The sequence below is a fragment of the Thalassophryne amazonica genome, chromosome 6 (assembly GCF_902500255.1).
Source record: "Thalassophryne amazonica chromosome 6, fThaAma1.1, whole genome shotgun sequence".
NCBI lineage: Eukaryota > Metazoa > Chordata > Actinopteri > Batrachoidiformes > Batrachoididae > Thalassophryne > Thalassophryne amazonica.
In genome coordinates this window covers 49,760,420-49,780,976 of record NC_047108.1, presented here as the reverse complement: position 1 = coordinate 49,780,976, position 20,557 = coordinate 49,760,420, and the positions used below count along the sequence as shown (strand labels likewise).

At 43.5% G+C, this 20,557-nt stretch overlaps 1 protein-coding gene across 6 annotated transcripts in view; it reads right to left on the bottom strand.

Moving 5' to 3' along the window:
• The window catches only part of usp19 (ubiquitin specific peptidase 19), a 152,297-nt gene that overhangs the window by 70,238 nt on the left and 61,502 nt on the right, over nucleotides 1-20,557 (bottom strand). For all 6 annotated transcript variants that reach the window (XM_034172162.1, XM_034172163.1, XM_034172161.1 and 3 more), the window contains 2 exons: nucleotides 15,705-16,110; nucleotides 14,514-14,670 (listed from right to left, as the gene is read on the bottom strand). In XM_034172162.1, coding sequence (XP_034028053.1) covers nucleotides 14,514-14,670; nucleotides 15,705-16,110 — 563 coding nt within the window. The remainder of the gene's footprint in view (nucleotides 1-14,513; nucleotides 14,671-15,704; nucleotides 16,111-20,557) is intronic.

Here is a 20,557-nt window from a genome sequence, read left to right as displayed (position 1 = left end):
CTGGAAAAAATTAATGTCTGCCTTAAATAAGCATTGGGCATTTTGTGCATTAAAAAGATTTAATCGAGTCACTCTTTTTTTTTTTTTTTTTTTTTTAAGTCCGCTGCAGAGTGGTACCTTAAACCCTAAAGCTGATTTATGCTTCTGCAACTCCGTGGTCATGCACGGATGTAGACGTGTGCGTGACCCTTTAAAAGTTCTCTGTTATGTTGGTGGTTAATGCAATTTACTGCAGAACGTGTGTATCATACAACAGAAGCATAGACTCCAGGATCTCCAGGTGACCATCATTCAGTATGGGAGAGTACTAACTTAATTTGGTAATGATGGGAGAACCCGCTGGGCAAATATCCAAAGTTTTCCAAGCAGTCTTTATGCCTTTATTGTGAAAGGGTGATACAATATCACAGTCTCTCTGTCTCTCATAGCAGGTAACAACATAGAGCAACAGCAAAACAGGCATGCTGAATTTTACAAACATTACAAGCTGGCCAGTTAGCAGGGCTACAGTCAGCAGCTTCAAACTGCCGCACACTCGTAAAAAGTTACAAAAAGTTACAAAATAAATAACTGCTTGCCTTTTCCCCCCAAAAAACACCTGAAGTCTCTTTCTGAGGACTGCATTAAAAAAAAACTGATAAAACCTTACCTCTCAATCATTTGCACTTTCCTCATAAAAAGACAAGTTCTCAATTTTTCCTAGACAGACTGCAAACCAGGAGCAAATCCAGACGGAAAGAGGGCACGGTCCTTAAATTAAAGATCCTTAAATTAAAAGATGCAGTTTTCAAGACCTTTTTCACACTCCTAAATACTACTACTACCTATAATAATAATAATAGGTAATAATAGTAATAATAATAATTTTAACTAAAATGTTTAAGCAGTACTACTCTAGCTCTGCACTATTTAATTGATCAGCCAAATAAACATGTTCTATTTCATTCCTCCTGACCGCCAGAGGGCGGTGCTTTAGCACCTGGATAACTACATGTGCGCAGCACAGAGGTTGAGAATACGAGGTCTGTCAATAAAGTAACGGTCCTTTTTATTTTTTTCATGCTCGGCGCGCCGCGCTCCAAGCTGCGACGACGCGGCACAAGCCACCGGACCATTTCTAAACGGATGGCTCTGTGGATACATGCCTATCTCGGCTTTCAATGCTTACCAGTCCAGTAAGTATCAGAGAAATTGTGGAGAGCTGGACATGTCCAAACTTGTCCTCTGACACGCCGAAACAGAGGTGTTCCGTTGTCTCGCTTCCAAAGCGAATCGGTCTTTACGCGCAAAGCCTCCGCGCGGCTTTCCATGACAAAATCTCTTGTTAAAAGTGAAATCTGCTGGGAAATGGCTGATGTCCAGCTCTTGTGATAAGCAGAGAAAGAGCACACGATGGTCTCGTATTCACAGAGCCATCCATTTAGAAATGGTCCAGTGGCTTGTGCCGCGTCGTCGCAGCTCGGAGCGCGGCGCGCCGAGCGTCCTTAAAGGGGTCCTTAAAGCTGTATTAACAGTCCTTATTCTCTGTGAAGCCCGTAAAATTTTCACCGAAAGCCAGATAAATTTTTCAAAGGGTTTCCAGGTGCCTGTCTCTAACAGCTTCTGAAAAAATTCTGATGGAAAAAAAGTCCTTTTCATTCCACCATTTCCAGACAATGACAATCCGACGAGGGGGCGGGACCACTCCTTCCCAAGGCGTGCTCACAGGCGAATGACGTAACCGACAGGCGTGGAAAAACTCACGCATGCGCACGAGGGTTCAAGCATGTCTGACGTAAAAACATATGAATGAAATCCATATAGTTTTTGAAAAAAAATAAAAAGGGCTGTTACTTTATTGACAGACCTCGTATATATTCTCTTTTTCCTGGTTCTTTCCCTCAGCCCCAACCAGTCTCAGCAGAAGACTGCCCCTCCCTGAGCCTGGTTCTGCTGGAGGTTTCTTCCTGTTAAAAGGGAGTTTTTCCTTCCCACTGTGGCCAAGTGCTTGCTCATAGGGGGTCGTTTTGACCGTTGGGGTTTTTCATAATTATTGTATGGCCTTGCCTTGCAATGTGGAGCGCCTTGGGGCAACTGTTTGTTGTGATTTGTCGCTATATAAGAAAAAAGTTGATTGATTGATATACCAACAAAGTCATGCCATCGGATGTGTCCTGGGTGACGTTACTGGTTGTCTTTATATAAAAGACGCACCCAGCGCTCGCTTCTTTTCTCCATTCTCGCATTCTTAGAGGTTGAGAACGCATTGCCTATCTCACCCATATTGGCCTCTCTTCATTGGCTTCCTGTTAATTCTAGAATAGAATTTAAAATTCTTCTTCTTACTTATAAGGTTTTGAATAATCAGGTCCCATCTTATCTTAGGGACCTCATAGTACCATATCACCCCAATAGAGCGCTTCGCTCTCAGACTGCAGGCTTACTTGTAGTTCCTAGGGTTTGTAAGAGTAGAATGGGAGGCAGAGCCTTCAGCTTTCAGGCTCCTCTCCTGTGGAACCAGCTCCCAATTCAGATCAGGGAGACAGACACCCTCTCTACTTTTAAGATTAGGCTTAAAACTTTCCTTTTTGCTAAAGCTTATAGTTAGGGCTGGATCAGGTGACCCTGAACCATCCCTTAGTTATGCTGCTATAGACGTAGACTGCTGGGGGGTTCCCATGATGCACTGTTTCTTTCTCTTTTTGCTCTGTATGCACCACTCTGCATTTAATCATTAGTGATCGATCTCTGCTCCCCTCCACAGCATGTCTTTTTCTTGGTTCTCTCCCTCAGCCCCAACCAGTCCCAGCAGAAGACTGCCCCTCCCTGAGCCTGGTTCTGCTGGAGGTTTCTTCCTGTTAAAAGGGAGTTTTTCCTTCCCACTGTAGCCAAGTGCTTGCTCACAGGGGGTCGTTTTGACCGTTGGGGTTTTACATAATTATTGTATGGCCTTGCCTTACAATATAAAGCGCCTTGGGGCAACTGTTTGTTGTGATTTGGCGCTATATAAAAAAATTGATTGATTGATTGATTGATTGATTGCCGCTCTCGCTTGTAGCCTTGCAACCCACCTTCAGTTGGAGCTATGTGCACTGTACACATCCTCCAGAGGCTGTGAGAGATGGCTTCACCGTTTTTTGTATTCTTTGACTGACGCCTGTCGTGAGTACACCTTTCTAAACGCCGGGTGCGTGCCTTGCCACTGCCCTGCTGGGTATTTTCCTCTGTGCACATTAGCTGTGTTGTTTCGGCAAAAGCTGGCTATTTGTTTAGTTGTGTCACTAACCCCGTTAACTACGTGGTAGTGTGTCTATCAGAACCAGTACAGTGTACTGTGTTGGGCTTGCCATGAGCGTTTTCCACTCCTTGAAGTACTTCGTCTGCACAGCCGCCATTTTGCTAAGTTTAACAGCTCCGCTAGCAGCTAGTGTTGTCGTCGTTGCTCTAAGTGACTTAGCACTTGGGCTGTGAGTTTTTTGGCTGTGTGCCTCGTGCCGAGTCTGCGGCTGGAGTGCTTCACGCTCCGTGCCGAGTCTGCGGCTGGAGTGCTTCACGCTCCGTGCCGAGTCTGCGGCTGGAGTGCTTCACGCTCCGTGCCTCGTGGCGAGTCTGCGGCTGGAGTGCTTCACGCTCCGTGCCTCGTGCCGAGTCTGCGGCTGGAGTGCTTCACGCTCCGTGCCTCGTGTCAAGTCGACGGTTGTGAGTGCTTCGCGCTCCGTGCCTCGTGTCAAGTCGACGGCTGTGAGTGCTTCACGCTCCGTGCCTCGTGTTACTATTTACACTGCGTGTGATTCACGCTTTGTCTTTCCATCTGTAACCATCAGGGCTTGCGTTAGCCATCTGCACGCAGTCCACAATGTTGACAGGGCCTTTGTTGCATGGCTTAGTACCTGTTTGGCTCCCTTGAGTCCAGATGATGGACATATGTTTTGCCCCTGGTGTCTTGGGATCCGACACCTGAGGGAAGCCCTGACTGGCGATGCCTGCCTTAATTGTGCCAGCATGCCACTGGCAGAGAGATCTGCTAGACTTGCGGCATTGGAAAGTGGAATATCTAGTGCGACTTTGGCCTCCAGCCCCAGGAAGGAACCAAAGCGCCGTAAACGCCCACATGCAGGAGCCCCTTCTGCTAATAAGGTTACTCATGACCATGCTTTGGCTGAAAAGGTCAAAACACTGACTTCTGAGTTTGCCCAGATTAAGTTCTTGCTTCTGAATCTACAGCCTAGGGATGCAGTGACAGTTCCTGTTGTCCCTAATGAGGCTGATCAGACCAATGTAGTTACTCAGCAGGAGGAAGATGTCGTGTCTATTGCTGCGACTGATTCCTTGTACAAGACAAGTGATATAAACTGTGTGGAGGATGAGGATGAGAGGGGTCTTTCTGCAAGCCATTCATTAGTGGGCTCTCACACATCTGAGGCAGAGTCCCTGCCGCAAACCGCACCTGGAGTATCCTTTGTTAAGCAAGCTGTTCAGTTGGCTTTAAACAGGCTTGGGGTCGACAATCTCTTAAAAGACGCCTATTTCCATGTGCCAGTGGTGCCTCGTCACAGGCAGTTTCTCCGCTTTGCTTTCGAAGGTCAGTCATACCAGTTCAGGGTGCTTCCTTTCGGCCTCTCTCTCGCCCCTCGTACATTTACCAGATGTATGGCTGCAGCACTAGCCCCACTGCAAGCTCTTGGATTAAGAATCCTACCCTAATTAGACGATTGGCTTGTCTGCGCTCCGACTCAGGAGCAGGCGCACAACGACACAGCTCTTCTACTGAACCATGTCTCTCATTGAGGACTCACAGTAAACTTTGCAAAGAGTTCTCTTGTTCCCAGTCAACAAACGACCTTCATCGGCATTGCCATCAACTCCCTGACTATGACTGCATCGCCATCCCCGCAGAGAGTGGACGATGTAATTTGTCTCGTCTCACACATTCAACGGGCTGTGACGCTGCCTTTTGGTTTGCTGCTCCAGTTGATGGGCAAATTGACTGCAATGTCACTAGTGGTACCTTTGGGACTTCTGTTCTTACGTCCCCTACAGATTTGGATCAACAACCTAGGCCTCAACACAAAGTTGCATCAGCACAGGCTTGTACAACTCTCCAACCAGTGCCTTCTGCACCTCAGACCCTGGGGGAACGTGGACGTCATCCGCAAGGGTGTCCCTCTAGGCTCCGTCCCTTCTCGCTGAGAGGTGGTTGTTACAGATGCATCACTCAAAGGTTGGGGGGCCGTGTGGAATCACAGGATGGTGAGGGGTGTCTGGAGTCCTCAGGAGAGACTCCAACAAATAAACGTGCTGGAGCGTCGCGCTGTGCAACTGGCTCTCAAGCATTTCCTCCCGGCAATGAGAGGAAGACATGTTCTTGTCCGGTCGGACAACACGTCAACAGTCTCACATAAACCATCAGGGGGGCACCAGGTCCAATCACTCATTGGCAGAAACTCAGAGGCTTCACTTATGGGCGTGCCTCGCGTTCAAAGTGTCAGAGCAGTTCATCTGCCCGGCGTACAGAACAGCGCTGTGGATTTACTCTCCAGACAGAAACCACCACCGGGAGAGTGGGGACTGAACCCGATTGTGGTCCAAATGATCTGGCAGAAGTATGGTGTAGCGGAAGTGGACCTTTTCGCTTCAAGCACCTCGACACATTGCCCACGGTGGTACTCCTTCTCGGAACCAGACAGCCCGCTGGGGCAGGATGCATTGGCTCAATCGTGGCCGGATTGCATCCTTTATGCCTTCCCTCCTCTCCCGCTGCTGATGTTGAGGAAGGATTTGTTGTCACAGCTACAGGGGAGGATTTGGCACCCTCACCCAGAACGCCTTCAACTGTATGTGTGGCTGCTGAGGGGCCGGACTCCTTGTTAAGTTCTTGTGACCAGGCTGTTGTTCAGACTATCCTTAATTCACATGCTGCTTCTACCAGGGCTTTGTATGACAACAGATGGAAGCTGTTTGTGCGGTGGTGTGAGAACCAAAAGTTAGACCCGGAGCATTGCCCTGTGCCTATTCTCCTCAAATATTTACAAGAACTGCTAGAGAAAGGACTTTCTGTCGCTACCTTGAAGGTTTATGTTGCTGCAATCTCTGCCTGGCACGTCTACATTAATGGCTGGTCAGTGGGTTCACACCCCTTAGTGTGTCATTTTTTGAAAGGTGCTCTACGTTTGCAGCCTCCAAGGCTTGCACGCGTACCTTGAAGGGACCTTCCTCTAGTCCTGGAGGGTTTAAGCTTATCCCCTTTCGAACCAGCTGAAAGTGCTGATCTTCAGTGGGTGTCAGTGAAGACTGCCTTTCTACTTGCACCGTCTTCGGCTAAGCGGGTGGGAGAGCTCCATGCCCTATCAGTCGCTGGGGACTGTTTGCAATGGAATTCTGACGGCTCTGGGGTTACGTTGGTAATATTGAAGCAGTACATTAGTGCGACTGCCGGGATCCGGAAAACGGATGCCCTGATGGTGTGTTATGGTGATCAAAAAAGAGGCTGTGCTGTCTCAAAGCAGTGACTATCGCACTGGGTCGTGGATGCCATTTTACAAGTATACAGGTCCAGAGGTCTTCAGCCTCCTAAGGTTACGTGCCATTCCACCAGAGGGGTGTCCACCTCATGGGCTACACTGAGAGGTGTCCCTTTGAGTGATATTTGTGCTGCTGCTACGTGGGCTTCGTCCTGTACCTTCGCCTGCTATTACAGACTGAATGTGGCTGCTCCTCCTGCGGTGACTTCGGCGGTGTTGTCTGCCTCCACTCCCCACTGCTGATGCAAGGTGAGTGTGACTCTTCGTGACCTTGTTGGTGTTAAGTCATCCAGGTGCTAAAGCACCGCCCTCTGACGGTCAGGAGGAATGAAATAGAACGAGAGTTACGAATGTAACTACGGTTCTATGAATTCCGGATGACCGCCAGAGTTGCTTGTCACTCAGAGTCTTGCGAGTTCATTCCGAAAAGAAGCGAGCGCTGGGTGCGTCTGGTATATAAAGACAACCAGTGACGTCACCCAGGTCACATCTAATGGTGTGACTTTGTTGGTATATATTCTCGACCTCTGTGCTACGCACATGTAGTTATCCAGGTGCTAAAGGGTCATCCGGAATTCATAGAACCGTAGTTACATTAGTAACTCTTGTTTACATAATTTAACTTTTTGCATCACTAAAGTGGGATACTGGTCCAGTGACGGACTGGCATCCTGTCCAGGGTGTATCCCGCCTCACGCCGGATGACTGCTGGGATAGGCTCCAGCCCCCTGCGACCCTTAATTGGAGTACGCGGTTGGAGATGAGTGAGCAAATAAAGTGAGATGTAAATCTTTTTTAAAGCTAGTGCATTACTGGTTCTGTTTGGTTTCCAGCCTTAAAACCAGTTAGGGCTTGGGAAGCCATAAATATGAAAATTATTAAGGCTCTTGGGGTTAATAATCTTATCAAACAAACATGTAAGGCATCAGCACAAACTCTGCCAAATACAATACACATTTTGTAAACGTTTTAAAAGCATTAAGAGCTTGCAGACAAAAATGGACTTTATTTCAGTTTTTATTTCATAAAAAATTGTTTAGTCTCACTTGTTTTCGACGAGTGTTAATTTTGTCTTCATCAGTTTTCTATAACGCTGATGTATCAGGGTCCTCATTTCCTCTTAAAAAAATGGTCGTTGACAAAGATATTTCATCTTGTCTGAAGAAATTTAAACTATTGGAATGGATTCCTCAGATCTTGGAAAACCATAAACAACTTCTTGACATTCTCCAGGGAAATTTTTGAGCTTGAGACATTTGTTCAAGGCAGAATGTATGTTCACATGCCTCTGGTTTGAGCCTCAATTTAGAGTGACACCAGACAGCTAACCTCTGGGCCAGTGAGCTTCCTCATGGCAAACAGATCCTCTGAAAGCCCATTTGCTCCACTGTCAGCCTTGATGATTGCATTTGCTGCTCAATTTTAATTCTTGAACTGCTGAGCCAGCTCTGGGTGTCTATTGTACAGAGATAGCATGTCCCTTAATGGCTTCTTTTCAATGTGGCATGATGTGCTAGTAGGGTTATGTGCTAAGTAGGGTTATGACTACAAAACATTTTTCAAAACTTTAATTTTCCTGATGTTGCATTTGATGAACTTTTACCCATAGTAAAGTTTATTTCATTGGATCATGAGAAAACCTCCCGCACCTAGCACCACATCACTTTTAAAGAATACGAGTTTACACAATACTATTTAAAATAACGTAACAATAAAAGAATTAAGAAGTATCAAGAAATAACAAGAAAATATATACAAATAAAATATATACAAAAAAAATTTGTCTGCAATTTGATGGTAAGAAAATTGACAACAAGGAGTACCAAGTTGTGTGCTTGAAAAATGACAGAACATTACAACTTGGCATTTTGGCAAGTGACAGTGGAACTGCTGCAGACATATATATATATACCACTACAGGACCTGCTTGATGAGTACAGTGCATGGAACAGTATTCAGATGATCATCTCTGACACAACAACAGTCAATACTGGTCGCAAAAATGGTGTTGTAGCCAGGTTTCAGAGAACATTTTGAGACAAGGGATTCAATGAACCTCAATACAACGGCTGCCAACACCACATTCTTGATCTTGTTCTGCGACATGTGTTGGATTTCTTTTTTCCTATACAGTCAAGGTCACCTAACATTAACTGCGAGTTTAATGATGAGATTTTGGAACAGTATGATGATTTGCAAAATGCATACATGGGCACAGAAGGGATACCAGAGTATGAGAACCTTGGCTGGAGAGATGATTTTAAATTCCTTTTAGGGCTTTGTGAAGCATACAGGTTTTACAAAACGGAGGAAAAATGGTCTCGCATCAAATGGCACAAGCTGCCATCACTTCACAGGGCCAGGTGGAACTCACGAGGAATTTTTGCACTTATTGCAGTTTTCCTTCTCCCAAATTGGCGAGAACAGCTGAGGGTAACTTGCGATTTCATTGCAACTCCATGGTCGCGGGCCTGGTTTTCTAACCAACACTATTCAGAGACGGATTATGAAGACCTGCTGTCAGCAATATCCAAAGCTGTGAAATGCTTCTCTACTCACTGGAAAAAGGAACCATCTACTTGCAAAATAGACAAATATCTTAACAGCAAATTTATTAACACTAACACACAAATCTGAAACACTATTTAAAACACTACAAATGCTATATGTACTCATTTTCATGTATTCCTCATGTGTATTGTATGTAAAACTGACATGTTATAATAAAGAGTGTTTGAGCCGCGAGGTGTTTTAATGTGAAATGTGAAACTGTCTTAGGTGCAGGAGGTTTTTTCAAGATCTGGCAAAACCAAAGTCATTTTTGTGAGTTTTAGGTAAAAGCTCATTTATAACCCCAGGCTAATAAATTTGAGATTTGTCATAACCCTAATGTAAAGTTCACAGTGCAATCAATTTCCTCCATGTTATTACCTTCTCTTGACACTCGTATTCAAGTGCAAGCTGTGACCTGAACATGTCTGTGGCTGGCTTTGGCACTAGGGTATTTTGAAGGCAAAGGATTCTTTGTCTTTGAGTTTAAGTATCCCAGGGTTTTGTTCACGAGTGAGGGACGGATGAGCGTGAGATCGATAGACGGATCGGTGCAGCATCTGCAGTGATGCGGTCGCCGTATCGGACCGTAGTGGTGAAGAGAGAGCTGAGTAGGGGGGGCAAAGCTCTTGATTTACCAATCGATCTACGTTCCGATCCTCACCTATGGTCATGAGATTTGGCTCATGACCGAAAGAACAAGATCGCGAGCACAAGCGGCCGAGACGAGTTTCCTCCGCAGGGTGGCTGGGCACTCCCATAGAGATAGGGTGAGGAGCTCGGTCACTCGGGAGGAGCTAGGAGTCGAGCCGCTGCTCCTCCACGACGAAAGGAGTCAGTTGAGGTGGCTCGGGCATCTTTTCCGGATGCCCCCTGGACGCCTCGCTGGAGAGGTGTTCCGGGCATGTCCCATTGGGAGGAGGCCCCAGAGAAGACCCAGGACACACTGGAGGGACTACATCTCTCGGCTGGCTTGGGAACGCCTTGGGGTTCCCCCGGAGGAGTTGGGGGAGGTGTGTGTGGATCGGGAGGTCTGGGCGGCTTTGCTTGAGCTGCTGCCCCCGCGACCCGACTCCGGATAAAGCGGAAGAAAATGGATGGATGGATGGATTCTTTGTCATTACGAAGGCAGGGTGGATGTTAGTGAAACAGACAGGAAGTTCTTGAACAGACTTTACTCTTTGACCAAACCTAAGCTGCTGATGTTTTTCACCACTGTTTCCTTGGTCGAATGTTGAAATACAAACACACTGTTGCCATGGAAAGATGTAGTAGCAGTTGTTGCAGAGGGGTTGTGGTCAACACTGTCCGTGACAGCAGTGGTGAACAATCCTTTCCATAGCACTGGAGGGCGACCACACCCTCTGCATATACTTGGTGACTACTGTATTTCCCAAATGAGCGGATATCTTCAGCACCCAGTTAGGGGAAATACTCATGCCATTTTCATGGAACATTTCAACCAGGTTGCTCAAAAACACACATACCAATGTATTGTGGGAACAGAGTTTTCATATCTTTGGAATGTCTGAGGGTGGTTGCTTCTTCTGTGTCGAGAGTAGCAGTTATACTGCAACAGTCCAAGTGCCAAATCACCATTGTGATTTGATGTCAGCGCCGTGTTCTACATTACCAGTGAACTGTAAGAGAACTGGAGGGATGGCATCTTTGATGCATCCCTCACAAAATGTTATATCAAATCTGAAGTGATGGTCCAGGATGTGCCTTCTCAGACTTTCTGCAGCCATGGCAACGATAACTGTTTCTGAGATTGAGAGAGAGCCAAGCCCACATCTACCTGAAAAGTCAGGAACACATTTCTGCCCCGTTTTTAACCTCGTCTTCAGGGAAGTGACTCTTTCTCAAGAGCTCTGGGGTGGCATCTCTCCCTGTTGTAAAGACCACAAAGACATGCATGATGGTATTTCAGCTCCTATGCTATGGCATCTCCACCACTCAATTTAGCCAAAGGTTTCCCATCATTTATTCTGGGCACATTCATGTAGTCTGTTGTTCAGGTTTATTGTCTTAAGTCAGTTGCAGGGGATATTTTAATCACAAAAAATGTAAGCCTGTACATCATGACTGGTTCTACAGTGCTTTGTGTGGATTTTAATCTACCTCACTACTTTGAGCATACACTCATCAATTCCTCACACGATCTTATTTGGTGCTGTTGAACATTAGTCAACAACTCATGCAATTCTTTGCCTGGTTCCTTCTATAAATAGCTTCTATACCACCACCTTCATCCAGCCTTGCCAGGTCCAGGCTTACTGGCATTTCACTGACCACAACGAGTGGAGCACTGATGGAAAGCATAGTATCGCCATCATGTTGAGGAGCATGATGGATTGGAGGCGATACTAGGACTTCATTTCTTGTGTCTTTGTGACGAAGTCAACATTTCTTCCAATCACTTTGCCTCTTGGCTAACACTAGTTTTGCACTTGTTTTTTTGGGATCAGTAAATTAAAGTGATACTGCACCTTCAGGTATGGGATACAACTAGGTTTGGGTGACCTAAGCCGAGCCTGTTCATTCATCCAGTTTCATTTAAGTCCTGTGTGATCTATACATCATCTGGGCAAGTATACATGAAGAAATCATGTATAAACCCCCACTTACCCCTTGGCTTGGCTCTCCCGTGCTGACACACCTTGTCAATTCAGGCGGGCGAGGCTATCTACCCACATCTTCTAACTATTATCACAAACTAATTTATGTGGGACTATTATACAGCCCTTACACCAGGGGTGGGCATCGAGGGCCGAGACACTGCAGGTTTTCCATGTAACCAATCACCTCAGCAGGTGGGTTGCTGATAAGCTTCTGCTCTGAACATAAACACCTGGTTGTCAATGAAATCACCTGCTGAGACACCTGATCATTAATGAAATCACCTGCTGAGACACCTGATCATTAATGAAATCACCTGCTGAGGCGATTGGTTGCACGGAAAACCTGCAGTGTCTCGGCCCTTTATGGCACATGATTGCCCACCCCTGCCTTACACTATCGTGTACTATTACTATTAGTCAATGACTACAGCATTTGTAAAACGAGATCAGCTAATGGCCCGGTCACACGGCACACGACGATTCCTGAACAAAGGAAAAAGTAAAAAGTCACAAATCATGAAGAAAAGGTGGACGAACAAACTTTACCGAATAGCCTGCAAATCAAGAGCGCAAAAGGAATGAAAGAGGAACAAAATGAACCCGAAGCTAACTTTGATCTCAACGCTTTAAACGAAATGTGCCTGGAGCCACTGCTGTAGCAGTGTGTGTCTGCATCTCTGTGTTCCAGGACTCGGCGCTGGGACGGAGCTCAGCTGCAAACAGCAGCGCATGATCTGATCCACTGTGGAGATTTGTGCGCACATCAGTGGATCAGCAGGATTCTCACTATCTGGTTCAAACTCTGATGACACGGTGCATGCTCCGTCTTGCTCCAATTAAAAATAAAAAAAAAGAAGCACTTGCTCAACATTCATAAGATGCCTCATTTTTACAAAAAAAACAAAACAAAAAAAACAAAAACAAAAAACACCACACTAACCACACACGCAACCAAAATAATACACTGCAAACACACCAAATTTCTCAAATACCAAAACTCTAATTGCTGTCTGTACACTCGAAATGCACAGGTACGGGAGAGAGAGGGGTCTCTCTCTCTCTCTCTCTCTTGCCTTTTTTTTTTTTTTTCAAAAACGCGTGATCACAGACTGCCGTGCACTGGCGGAGGAGGCCGACAGATTCTTCCTGACCGTCCAGCACCACGGCATGACCGCAGCAGCACTCGCCAAATCACATGTAGCCAGAAGCCCACACCACACACCAGTACCGCTGCGGAGGAAGAAGCTGCATCTCTCCTCCACAGCAGCGCTCACAAACCGGCTTCTGTACTTTGTGAAAACATTCAGCTGGTTGAACAAAGTCAAATGAAACGTTAACATTACAAAAACTAAGCAAACGATAAAATAAAGTCAAGAACGACAGCAAAACGAAGTACAGACGAATTAAGGTTTTCGGTGGCATTCATTCAAATTTTTCACCAGTTTGAAAATCCTGATGAAGCACAAGCTGGAGGAATGTAGCTGCGTGAAGGTTAAATGATGCCAACGAAAGTCCAGATTTCTTGTTTAATTCGATGACCTTTGTTAAGTGCCATGTGACTGAGCCATAACTGAACCCAATGCTGCGTTCCACAGCAGTGATGTCTCCACTATGACCTGGTTGTGCACTGACACTCTATTAAACAAAGCTTTCCTGCACCTAATAAACTGTGCTCTGACAAGAAAACGAATAAACGTTTTGAAATCTACAACCCCAAAAACTGAAGGTGCCCTGACACTTGACTTTGATCCATGCACATTGCCGCGATGATCCCATCTGCTGTGTTCCCAGCTGGACGCCGTGCTTTGTTCCACTGGCTGCCATGCGTTGTGCGCTGGACACTGCGTACATAAAATAATTATTTTGTAGCAGATTAATCATTTTCTGTCCGAGTTAGCTGTTGAAAACGCCTCGAATCGCTTCCAGAATCACAGAGGACTGCTCGAGCTGCTGTTGTCGCGTTCGCTGAACGAGGTGGAGAAAGGATTTGAAGCCTTCTAAAAAGGTAATTATTTGTCATGTTTATATTGTAATGGCTTGGTAAAACAGTTGCATGCTCTTTCCTTCTTGTGTGCAGCTGTAAAAGTAAGTTTGTGATAAATTTAACATCTCGATAGAATCATTCACACAAGCTGTGCTGTGATGCGGTGGGCTGAACAATCACTCACACTGTTCACTTCTTTACTCAACTTGACAAGCTGCACGTAGTGTTGGCGAGTAGATCACGCAACTTTCACTAGTACTTCATGTTTTTTGCATGACATTTATGCATGAAAGATTTTTTTGAACATTTAAAAATTCCCTTAGCGCAATTGCACACGCTGGCACACATCTCATGTTCAGTCTACACCCGTTAACGACAAGTTTACTCTCCTGCACGACAGAGTGCATGCAAGTGCATGCATCAAAGTCGTCAGGGGGCCTTAAGGTGCTGAAAAAAGTTTTAAGATTATGAGATATCATTGCAACATATTTTTACAGCTCTCTTGCACATTATCCTTCCTACATTTCACAAGGCAGTTATGACAAAAACAAAACTTACAAAAATAAAAAGTGAGACCAATAAAACAGTTCAGCCCTACAGTACCAGTCAAATGTTTGGACACATGTTCCTGAATGGGGAAAGTGTGTACTGTAAATTAATTTATTCCATGATAATTACATGCTAATATAGGACACATTGGTAAAACACCAGTAGGGCACCTTGACAAATGGTGCCCATTTTGAATTTTGGAGTGCCCAAGACCCCTTTTTCAAAAGAGTGGACCTTGAAGAATATTTATGCCAAATTTCATGCTTGCATCACAAGGATTCAATTATCTGCTGCAAAAAAAATCATTACCTGGTCTGAAAGATGAGAGTGAAGTCCTGTTCCCTGAAGATGACCCTGGCTGTATCCCTGGAGATGCCCTTCATGTAAACATTAACTACCATCAGGTCGGTGCCTTTCTCATACGAATCGTTCTTCACAAACTGCAGGTTAACAATTGCTTCTGGTTCTGCAAGAAGTTACATTCAACAACAAAGAATTAAAGATTTTTAACATGACAGAACTGCCTGAAAATGAAATCAAACACAGAGAACCAGAGTTGAGCCCCACTGAAATATCAATCAATTTCTCATGGCTCACATTATGGCAACAAGTCTATATATCAAATGGACAGAGTAATTCACATATACTTCTGACTGCACATGGTAATCATTATATAAATACAGAAGGGTAAAAATGATTCATGTGTAATTATCCTATAGTGTCTTTAAGGATTAGCTCAACCATCATCACTCTCACTTGCTTTTGTTTTGTTTTTTTAATTAAAAAAGAAAAAAGATCAGACTTTACACCAATACAACCATCTGGGCCCAAGATGTTACATCTCTGAAAACCTTTACTGTATACTACAATGCGCGCACTACATCTGTGGTCATACCATACACACAGTATCAGTGGGATGTATTTACGAGTGACAACCAAGTACAAGAAAAATACAGCAGCTGAAAATAGATTCAAGTTAACTCTGCTACAATTGCGTTCCAGGTTAGAAAATTTGTTAAAATAATTGAAGGACTTTTTTTTTTTTTTTTTTTTTTTTTTTACACGGAAGGAAAGACCAAAAGAGTCATCATGCAAATGTGTCCAACAAAATCAAATCACGTTAAAGGTGGTCAATTATGTTCTGGCTTGTCAGTTGCACAAATGTGAAAAATAACATATGTAGAACGTAGGTCATGCTGGTATTACTTTTATAAAAATGCACAAGGTTGGCCAATTCTGCACATAATTTTCTCAACATCACAAATGGAGACTAAAATATAAAAGGTCTAATATTCACTGGTACACAGAGTGCACAAGAATTCAGGAGAACAAGACTGCAATAAAAATTCACACTGCAAGACAAGAAGGTTGTCAAATTAATATGAAGAAAGCATGGAATATTGGGAGAGACAGAAAACATGAAAGATTGTTTTGTGCTTAAACACAAACATAAGCATGGTAATTTCAACAAACATGAATATAATGGAAATTTGAACTAACCTTCCTGTTGCATGATTTCCAGAGGTGGTTCCTCTTTCGACTGGTCCTGCTTCTCTTCTCCCTCACAGTTGGCCTGTCTCTGAGCTGGAGATGTTGACTGCCCTTGATTGGTGCTTACAGCTGTGGCTGGTACTGAAGCTGCCTCTCCACACCCAAGCCGCTGGTGGATCAAAGAATCCTGCTCTATATTCTGTCCAACAGGTTTATTGTCCGGCTCAGAGTCAGTTCTGTCTGTGTGGAACTCTGTTAGCCTTTCTGCAGAAGCTGTGTCCACAACAATATTGACGTCATTAGCTTTTAGACAGTTACTAATGCTAACAGGATGTGCTAGGTGGACATCACTTCCACAAGCAGCTGTTGCAGATGTATTCTCCATCTCTGAAGACAGATTTTTGTATTCTGCTGCCTGAAACAAAGAACATAACACATTTCAACTTCAAACTCCAAAGAATGTTCTTCTGTGCACTTGTTTTCTTTTTTCAAATAATCTTTTAAAACTTTTGAAAAAAATTAAGATACAAATAGAGTTTCACCTCCAGGAGGAAAGAGTTTGTCGTCGCAGGTTATTAGTGAGTAGGGATGTGTATCGAGAACCGGTTCTTTTCGGGTATCGTTAAGAAATGATTCGATCCACCGACATCAATAGCCTTTTTGCTTAACGATTCCCTTATCGGTCCTTCAGAGCAGCCGTTGTTTTGGGGGGTGTTTGTCGGGAAAATGATCATGTCCCTACATTGATTACAGAACCCCTGCAGGGTCTGTAATCAACCGTTTATGCAGCGCAGCTCTTCTTTGAAGCATTGATCCAACCCACTGCTTTGTTAGTTTTATTTCACTTTATCTTAATTTTTCCCAGCTAAAACCCCAAAGAGCATATGTCTGTGAGTAATATTTACCTTTATGTTAAACTGACCTGTTATGGTCTTCTGAAACAGTTGATAGATGTATTTCATAACTTAAAAACGGGACCGATGCTAACGCATTAGCTTGTCTATGGTGTTTTCAATGTTAAAGTTAGCATTAAGCTGTTAGCATCTCAGCACGTTTGTGTGCATTTGTTTTCTGTATAATTTAATGGCTCAGCTTTTGTTGTCGTAAAAGGGTCAGATGTATTACAAATTGTAATATTTTTTATTTATTATATATATTATATTATATATATTATTTATTTTTGTTTATATATTAATACCAATAATAATAATAATAATAATAATAATAATAATAATAACAGCAACAGCAATAATTGTAATAATAACTAATCATGCTACAATACAATTTTAGAGAAAAAGACAAAAAAGAACCTGATTAAAAAGACAACAGAAAATATAAAACCAACGAACAATGAACATAAATAAATAAATATATAAATAAATAACTGTTTCCTGTGAACACCTAGTGACTCTTGCACCTCCACTTCATCCCTGTTTTAAGTTGAATGACCGTTTGTTTCGGTCAAACCATATTTTCAATTTGTTCATTTCTTCACTGATTTCCTCCAGAACTATCTGCCAAGTTAGAAAACTGCTGCATCCTAGTAAAAGCAGAATACTACTGGGATGAATTTGAATAAGTTTTTTTTTTCCTCACCAAAATGGATGCTGCACCCACTGCATTTTATTGTCTGGAATACCCCCAGATTGCATTTCAGAGTAGAGCCCAACCGATATATCAGGTGCACAACAAACACCTCCATGTTGGAAATCATTCGGAAGATTCAGATGGCTTTCGGTGGCTTTTCAGTCGAGTGAGTATCCGAGAAATTGTGTAACAGCTGGGCATGCCACAACATGTCCTGTGAGACTTCCAACACAGAGGTGTTTGTTGTGCGCCATGAGCAGCTCCGTCCCGACGCACGAATTCCTCCGCACATCTTTCATTACAAAATCTCCTTTAACAGTGGAATGTGCCGCAAAAGTGCTGATGTCCATATTTTCTGCGACTTCTCTGGTAGTCACACGATGTGCCGGATCAACACAGCCTTCACTTTGGAAATGATCTGGTCGTTTCAGCCTGTCGATGGCCGCTCAGAGCGCGGCGCACCCTCCGCCGGTGTGGCCCGTCTTTAATCCGGTTGTAATGGTCCTTAATCTGTGTGACGCCGATAGAATCTTCACCGAAAGCCATCTGAATTTTCTGAATGGTTTCCACCTGGCTGTCTCACACAGCTTCTGAAAAAATTTTCATGGAGCAAAGTGGCAGTCGCTCAGCCATTTCCCTGACAATGAAAATCCAATGAGGGGGCTGGACCAGTGCTCACTCAAAGCCTGCCCACAGGCGAATGATGCAACCGACAGGCATGAAAAAACTCACGCATGCGCACGAAGGTTCAATTGTAAATAGCTTTTTAATGATATGAGATAGAAACTTAATTTTTTTTTTTTTTGCTGAAAAGTTAACTCTGCAGACTTTCGATCCACCGTCTGCCATCTTGGTACTCCTCAAAGAAGATGTGTGATGACGTGCGCAATGTGAGTGTCCAATCAGAATTGGTTCTCCGTCACATGGTTTTCCAAAAATCCAAGGGGAGATTTACCTCACGTGATATGGCAAAGATCATTTTCAGGAGTGATATCTTACTAGTTGGCCAGTTTGAATAGCCCCCTAACTGCTCCAATTGCATTTTTTGAACTTAAAAATTATTCTCTGTTATAAAGTCAATCAATATGAGGACAAAGCTTCAGCTTTTAGCTCATACCTTTTTTGTTAAGGGTCCAAAAAATAATGTTTTATTCATAAAAAAAAAAAAAAAAAAAGATATCGGCTGATTTATCGGCTATCGGCAACTCAGCCGATTTATCGCTTATCGGCATATTTTTTTTTCCATCCAAATATCGTTATCGGCCTCAAAAAATACATATCGGTCGGCTCTATTTCGTTTCCCTCTGTCTGACGTCGCTCCGTGACACAGACATGCCGCAAAATTCTTCTTTTAAAAACAGCTCTAAAAGTATGCAATGTCCACACACTACTTTTAACTTAAGAACAGCATCTTGAAGCAGGCACACAGCGTTGCTGTAGCAACCAACCAGTCCCACTTTACAACAACTGTTGTAACAGCTATGCTTTGAGTGAGGCAAGGTCCAGGAGCAGAGATCTCAACAGCTGCCGTAGTGGGCAGACAGACCCCCTTGTCTTTTCAGCACCCAGACCAAAGTGTCACACTGTGTTACATGGTCATTCACTTTAGGTATTTGACATGTAGGTGTGTATATAGTTATTGTAGTAATTACTTACATACCCAGCTAGACATTACAAGCGCACACTGCTTCATTCATGCCATTTCCTGACTGTACGTCTGTGACCATGGGTCATATACAGAGGAACAGAGGGATCATACTTGTATTGTAAAGGCTGCATATAATTGAATCTCATGGAATGCATTCCAATGCCTCGACATTCGACTAAGATGTCCACGCCTTATAGCAATTTTACGTACCTTATACACTGGTACTAAATCATATATTAAATGATCAAACAACGTATTTGACACTCTTGTAGGATACCAACAAGGTGCCCTGGAGTCCCCTATGATCTTCAATGTCTACATGGACTTTGTTGTAAGAGTAGCCAGAAATTAAATATTAAAATCAAACCATAAAGCTGGATTCAAGATAACTTACTGTATACCCAATGAAGTGTCTCCTTGAGAGGTCAGAAAGAAAGCTCCAGCATATGAACAACTACAAGTGACAGAGTTACTGTATGCTGATGATCACATCATATTTCAATAAGCTTTATAAGGTTTTATAAGGTGCAACAATCTTATTTATCACTACGGCGATGAATCAACTCCTCAACTAAGACTGAACTCAAAGCTAGACTGCCTGATGTCTTAGCTTCACAATTGGCAAATACCCAATCAGTAGACAGTCTTGTGGATAGTTTAAACTCAGTGCTCAAAACTACCCTCGACATGACTGCGCCACCTTTTTTAATAGCCCCCCCCCAAAAAAAACACAGCCACCTTGGTTCAATGATTACCTGCATGATCTCAAGCATAAGGCTTAAGGTCTACAACGGAAATGGCGTAATTCCAAATTAGAAGTATTCCACCTTGCGTGGTGTGATGCTATCTTAGACTATAAGCATGCATTACTGGCTACAAAGCGGACCTATTACTCTGATTTGATCAACAAAAACAAACATAACTCAAAATTCTTTTTCATCACGGCGGCAACACTTATTCATGGACAACGACCTGTAGTTCGCTCTCATTTTACAGCACAAGATTTCCTGGATTACTTTGAGAAGAAAATAGAAGACATTAGGTTAAACATATCCCAGCATGCCTTAACACAGCCACTACACCCTGCTATTGAGGTGGGCGCCATTACTGACGTATTACCTAGAATTACAGAATTTGAGAGTATCTCACTAGGCATGCTGACGAAACTCGGAACGTCAACAAAAAGCACAACCTGTCTATTTGATCCTATACCAACAAAAGTGCTTAAGGACCTGTGGCCCACTCTTGGGCCAATTGTGCTGGAAATGATTAATCTTTCTTTAACTTCTGAATCTGTTCCTCAATTCAAGCATTTATTTTCATTGCCACAAAGAACAACGAAATTACGTCTGGAGCATCCACATGCGTAGTAAAAAAAGTGCAAACCAGTGCAATAAATAACCTCTAAATACCCCATGCAAACATTTATAAGATCAGTACAGTGACATTTTTGACAGCAATATAAAAAACAAGATGTTGATAAAATGCATTAAAGTGTAAGAACAGTCAAATAAATAAATATAAAAACGGTGACACTGTACAGCAATGCAGAAACCAGTTCAATACTATTGATTGTTGGATAAAATCCACGAAAGGAGGTACATGGGGGAAGAGGGCAAGTTCCAAA